The sequence below is a fragment of the Gymnoscopelus braueri genome (genome assembly GCF_963280865.1).
Source record: "Gymnoscopelus braueri genome assembly, chromosome: 8".
NCBI classification, from domain to species: Eukaryota; Metazoa; Chordata; class Actinopteri; order Myctophiformes; family Myctophidae; genus Gymnoscopelus; species Gymnoscopelus braueri.
Genome location: NC_137609.1, coordinates 34214813 through 34221209, shown reverse-complemented (window position 1 = coordinate 34221209; position 6397 = coordinate 34214813). Strand labels below are relative to the sequence as shown.

The 6397-nt window shown below is 42.3% G+C and overlaps 1 protein-coding gene across 2 annotated transcripts in view; it reads left to right on the top strand.

Annotated features, from left to right (window-relative positions):
• The first annotated feature begins 297 nt into the window (after positions 1-297).
• The window catches only part of ssh2b (slingshot protein phosphatase 2b), a 37928-nt gene continuing 31828 nt past the window's right edge, over positions 298-6397 (top strand). For both annotated transcript variants that reach the window (XR_013933567.1, XM_080434790.1), the window contains exon 1: positions 298-521. Coding sequence is in view for 1 of the 2 variants with exons in the window: in XM_080434790.1 (XP_080290916.1) it covers positions 459-521 (63 nt within the window). In the remaining variant the exon portion in view is untranslated. The remainder of the gene's footprint in view (positions 522-6397) is intronic.

The window sequence follows — 6397 nt, the reverse complement described above, 5'->3', positions numbered from 1 at the left end:
GATGGGGGGGGGGGCTGTGGACAAATTGATGAAAATGTTTGAGAACCACTGGTTTAAACAACATTTAGGAAGCAAGCCCAAATAAGCAACCTCACTTTAGAAACAAGCCCCCCAAAAAACACAACCACCAATATTTACAAGCTTAACTTTACAGAAAAACAAGCCAAAAGTCGCTTATGATAAGCGGACATGGCAACGCGTGGTCTCCGGCACACGAACGGTTAATGGGAACTGACAGCCAGGACGCCGTTGCGCACGCGCAGAAGGCTCGGCAGAGAGAGCGGAACCAGCCGGGGAGGAGACAGGAGAGAGAGAGAGAGAGAGAGTAGACAGAAGAGAGAGAAGCAAGCCGTCTCAACCCGCCGCCCGGGCTCCACCAATATAACCATTATTATGTCCGTCTCGCCGTCGTCGCTTTCTCTGCTCAGGTATCCGTTTCCCAGCTGCTGACTGAATGAATGGCGCTGGTTACCGTGCAGCGTTCTCCGACCCCCAGCACCAGCTCCAGCCCCTGCGTCTCGGTAAGAAGCAAAGCGCCTATAATAATAATGATAGCCGACATTCAAGTCAACCCCCCCCACCCTCCAGCCAAAGTTGCCATGTCCGCTTATTATAAGTGACTTTGGGCTTGTTTTTCTGTGAAGTGGCATGTAAATATTGGTGGTTGCGGGTTTTTTTGGGCTTGTTTGTTTCCTAAGTGTAGTTGCTTGTTTGGGCTTGTTTCCTAAATGTCGTTTATAAACCAGTGGTTTTCAAACATTTTCATGCCAAGGACCCAGAAATTAATATGCATTTGTAGACCCAACCTTCTGAAAATATTTTTACATACAAGATTTTGTGGATTTGAAAATATTCCTACAATGTTAACTTCTTTTCAAGATTTTTCTTTGAAAATAGCAGATCTACAAGCCCTCTGTGAGCTTGTAGATTGGCTATTTTCAAATAGCTATTGTATATAGGATTAGAGTGCTCATGTGGCCTTCTTTGGGGCTTGTTTTCATAGACCCTGGTTGCTTGTTTCTCTCGCACAATCTGGCAACACTGGTTGTAAGGGCCCGATTTCCGCTGTTTTTGCTCTGCTGTCATAAAGCTGTTGCCTTTCCTTTTGCCTTTGTACTCTTGCGCATGCGTGTTCGTTTTTGAGTTGTTACAGTTGCAACTGTAAAAATGTATATTATATATTGTCCAAAGATCAGCAACATTGTAACCAGTCCGTTGTACTGTCTGTCTGTCTTCCTGCTCTGGGGAGGACAATAGACACTTGCCAGCTAGTATTCAGATCCTCAAGCTGGTCAGGGGGTTCTTTTTTATTGTGGTATGATAGATCTTCATATAGGCTACTGTGCATATATATACCTAGCCGCAAGCAACTCTTAGATCCTATTCTTTATATCTTGAATCTAGTAATTGCAATACCAACCCTTGACAGCCCATTCATCCAAACAGAAAAGTCCGATCTGATTGTATTAAATAAACTCACCAACATTGCAGCTGTACGGAAAGCTTGGATTATCCTCTTTCTATCTGCAAAGTGTTTGTATACATACTATGAGCTACTTTCTGTCAATACATTCCGAGCAGGTGATAATTTTTCTAAGTGTTGGAGTTTGGGAAGTTTTGGAGTTTGGCAAATTTATACCCCGGGCATGAGGAGTGACCTGAAAATGCACCCTCCAAGAGTGAGAAACACTTGATATTGTTTGTATGCACATTCATCATATGGTTATGATGTAAAACAATTAAATAGCAACGTTTTGCCAGCTCTGATCTGAAGACGTGTGTTTGTATTACCCAAACAAGGCTTTAGTGTGGCTTGTTCTGTACAGTAAGAAACATTTCCTGCTCCTCCACTAGTAATAAGCACCTTGTGACTGAATGCGGGTGTCTGGTCCTCCTTGCGTTATTGTAGGTATTGTTGTCTGTCTTTCCTTGGTATGTAAACAACTTATGTACTCTTGTGTGTGTCACGTGTGTGTGTGTGTGTGTGTGTGTGTGTGTGTGAGAGAGATGTGAGCATCTGTACCTTTTTTATCTTTGTACTGTATCTGTCTCTCTGTCTGGTTGAAATGGAGGGGACTGTCTGGGAGGTGTGTGTGTCCGTGTGTCTGTGTGTCTGTCAGTGTCAATGCAAAACAGGCGCAGGTGGCAGTCCTGTTGTGACTTTGTACATGTTCTACAACAGAAACACCCCTGGCAGTGAAAATAATGAACAGACACTGTCTGTGTGTTCCTGTGCAGCATGTGTGTGTGACTGTGACTGTGTGTGTGTGTGTGTGTGTGTGTGTGTGTGTGTGTGTGTGTGTGTGTGTGTGTTTCCCCCCACACAACTTCTTCCACTTCCTGTTAGTTGTCCCATGTGTGACGTTGAATGTCTGTCTGTCTGTCTTTTTATAGGTCACTCTGACAGTGTAGTTTATCGCTTCTTGTTGACGAGGACCAAAGTACCTTGTACAAATGATATGGACCGACCTGAAGCCAACCTAACCCCCCCCCCCCCCACCCCCATCGGTTCTCCTGCTCCTCGCCGTGAAGTTCGAGATCAAAAATCGCGATGGCGTTTCGTTGCCCAAGTACAGTGATGGAAGAAGTACTCACATGTTTTACTTACGTAAAAGTATCAATACTGCAATTTCGATATACTCTGTTACAAGTAGAAGTCCCGTATTCAAAAAGTACAAAAGCTTTGGCATCAAAATATACTTAAAGTACCAAAAGTAAAAGTACTCATTGTGCATTTGTAATAATAATCAAAATCTACAGAGCAACTAAAGTTTTCATATAATTGTAGTGGAGTAAAAGTGCATATATATTAAAGTAAAAGTTGTAAATACTGAAGAAAGTAAAAAAAAAAAAAGTGTACTTAAGTGCAGTACTTGAGTACATCTACTTAGTTACTTTACATCATTGTCCAAGTACAATATGTCACAGCACTGTCCAAGTACAATATGTCACAACATGTTGTGTGTTATCGTGTTCTTCATGGATGGCATCCTGTCATTGACATTGCGGAATTCTTAGAGCCAAACAGGTTCCACAAGTTACTTTCTTTAGTGACTATTTTGCTCCACACGACGTTGACCTTACAGTCGTGCATTTTTACAGACGCTTATTAGCGATAGAGACGATGGAGGGAGGCAGGGCAGCAGGATGGGATTCTTGGGGGTAGTGGCTTTCTTGGAAGTGAAGGCTTAGGCTTTTCCGGTTACCAGTTAGTTACGAGTCTACGACACATGAACATACACAAGTACACAGGCCAATGTTTTCCTGGGTGTTGTTGTAAATGTCATGTGTGGTTGAGGTCTCTCGTGAGGTGTCTCATGTGATGTCTGCTGGCTGATTACCTTGTGTTGAACCTGTCTAACTGCACTGGTATGTGTCAACAGTAAGGGCCTTTAACCCCTTGAACCTTAGGACCACAATGGAAAGTTTGGAAACAAGTCCCTAGGACTTTTTTTGTGTTAGCCCTAATGTCTCCGACTGTGCCGTTTACATTTCTGACTAATAAAGTGTTCAATCGATCAAGTGTCCCTATTCTGGGGGGACAACATTCAGTGAAAATAGCCGATCCATAAGCTTGCAATGCGTTGTGAGCTTGTATATTGGCAATTTTCAGCAAAGAGATATGGTGGAGAAAGGAGGGGACCTAGACTAGTATAGATTCTCTAAGGGACACCAGTCTACAAATTATATAAAGGCTATAGGGTTTAAATGGTTGACACACACACACACACACACACACACACACACACACACACACACACACACACACACACACACACACACACACACACACGGTTTTGCCCTTGAGGGGAGAATCTTAGCTAGTCTTAACCTGATGTTCCTTCATATTCTGGAGAACTTGTGACTACAAGGGTAGGGCTGACTAACCTCCACACCTCAGGCTGCCTTACAGGATGCTGTTGATCCCTTGGCAGTCCATTAAACCTCATATATTTCCATAAAGTTTGTAAAAAAGCCCTTTCAGAGATTTTGCATGCATGCAAACTTTGTCCTCCCGAAGAATCACTGGCTCTTCTCAGCGTCGCGGCTACGCCTAATACTATCTGAGCTACAGTAGCACGATGGAGATCGTAGCCTATAGTACCACGTTTTTAAGGTAGACTTCTATTGCGGAATACACAAGTATTCACTGACCCAGCCCACTGTTTGTACCGATGCAAAACAAGAGCCCATGTCTGAACAAAACATGGCATCATGTCAGTTCAACATCATCGCTTCATCACGATCAGCCAGATCAGCCATTCAGCAATTCAGCCATTCAGCCAGCCGGCTTCCTTTCTATAGGGCAGGTGGTTGGTTTTGTAAAAAAATAAAGAATTATGTTAAATTATGCCATTTTACAGTGCACCCACTAAAAGTAGTAGTTCTCTTACTGGTAGATAAACAATCTGCCAGTAAGCCTATACAGTAAAATCCTCAGTGTTTGTTTATCCATTTGTAAATCAGAGAGTGTACGACTGTAATGAATGTGTGGTTACATTTTTACCCTCTCTGAGAAATGAACACTCAAGATTTTACCGCCTGTGTGAATCTGAGAGGCCTTTTATTTTGCAGTTTCCTGAAATGCGGTCATATCTTTTTCTCTCTGTCTGTCTCTCTAGCTCATTCCCTCCCTCTCCCCCTTTTTTGTTTTGTTTGTGTGTCTGTGCATGTGTGAATATATTTCTCTCTGACCGGCCACACCTTAAAAACAGACTGAGGTCATTTTCCTGGAGAGAGTGAGTGAACTAAGTTGTGTTGCTCTTCCCTCTTATGTCCCTCCTCTTCCACTGGTGCCCTCTGCTCTGTAGTTCAGAGATCTGCTCGCTTCCACCTCTCTGTGTTCACGTACCTGCATGTGTGTCTGTGTGTACACTTTTTGTTTTGTTTTGATGGGATGATTATTTTGCTGTAAAACACTTTACGTGGCCTAAGGTAAAATCCTCAATCAAAGAGAATACCAAATTACCAACCCACACAGAAATGTCCTTAAGGCACTTTAATTTAGTTGGCACGGGCAGCTGCATACAGGTAAATATACGCGTTCCAGCACAAAAGCCTTCCTCAGCTTTTGCTGGCTTTTGTGCCAAAATGCATGCATGTACTGTTGCTGCCCAAGTGTCCATGCCAACTAAATAAAATAGCCGTAAGGACATTCCTGTGAGTGCTGGCGTCACGTGAAAGTTTCACCCGGTAAGAAACTATTAAATTAAGTTCAAAAGAAAGAATTGTGTTCGCTTTATCTTGCAACGTAAGTCAAATCCTGTCAGTGTGCTGTAAAATTCGGAACTCTTGAAACTAAAGTGTACAAATGTAACCAAAGTGATCCTTACGGGTCCATTTGGTTACATTCGTACACTCTCTCAAAGTTAAATTTACACCGGCGGCTTTACTGCGTGGCTTCCTTCTGGACTTCCCCCTTCTAAAATGAAACCATTCCGTTTCATACGGTATGTCTGACGTGTAATTAATGCAGCCCTTTGTGTTGCCTTTTTGTCACCCATAACATACTTGGCTGTTGGAATCTAAATAAAAATGTAATTCATGATGTCACATGATGTTTCAAATGTCAATATGTAATGGAACTAGTCATGAGGATGTAATTCACCTGTTGTACATAAAGTAGGTAGTGGATAATCAGCAGTGGTGGAAAAAGTACTCACATATTTTAGTAAAAGTATAAATACCACAATGTAGAAATACTTAAAGTCCGGAATTCAAAATGTACTTTTTTTTTTAAGTTCAAAAATAGAAAGTACTCATTATGCAGAATGTCCCCATTTCACAAGTTCAAAATGTATAAAAATCTTTTGAAAATGGCAGATCTACAAGCTCACAATGTGTCGCATCGCAGCGCATTGTAAGCTTGGGCTGAAGTAGTTAACGTATGTTTTGTCAAAATCTACAAAATAACTAGTAACCATAAAGTTCTCAAATAATTATAGCGGACTAAAAGTACAATATTTGCCTCTGAGATGTAGTGGAGTAGAAGTAAAAGTATTGAACATTGGAAATACTCCAGTAAAGTAAAAAATACCCCAAAATTGTACTTAAGTACAGTACTACACTGATAATCAGCCACTGGACCGCCCGCGATCGACGCCGTTTGGTCGAGGGAAACATGTTCAGGTTAGGCGCAGTTGGTGTGCTTGGGGGCAGGTCGGCCGTGTGAACACTCAAACCCTATTTGTTGACTGGAGTACCCCAAGGGTTTACACAAGGCAGGCCCCCTCCTTGTTTTGTTGTTGCTCAACACCAAATCTCTTTGCTGACAATAGCTGATCTGCAAGCTCACCTTTGTGAGCCTGTAGATCTGCTATTTTCGCCCATCTGATGGCTGAGCATCCACTGAAAATAAAGTGTTGTTATTTCTGCGTAGCTTTCCCCACAACCATCA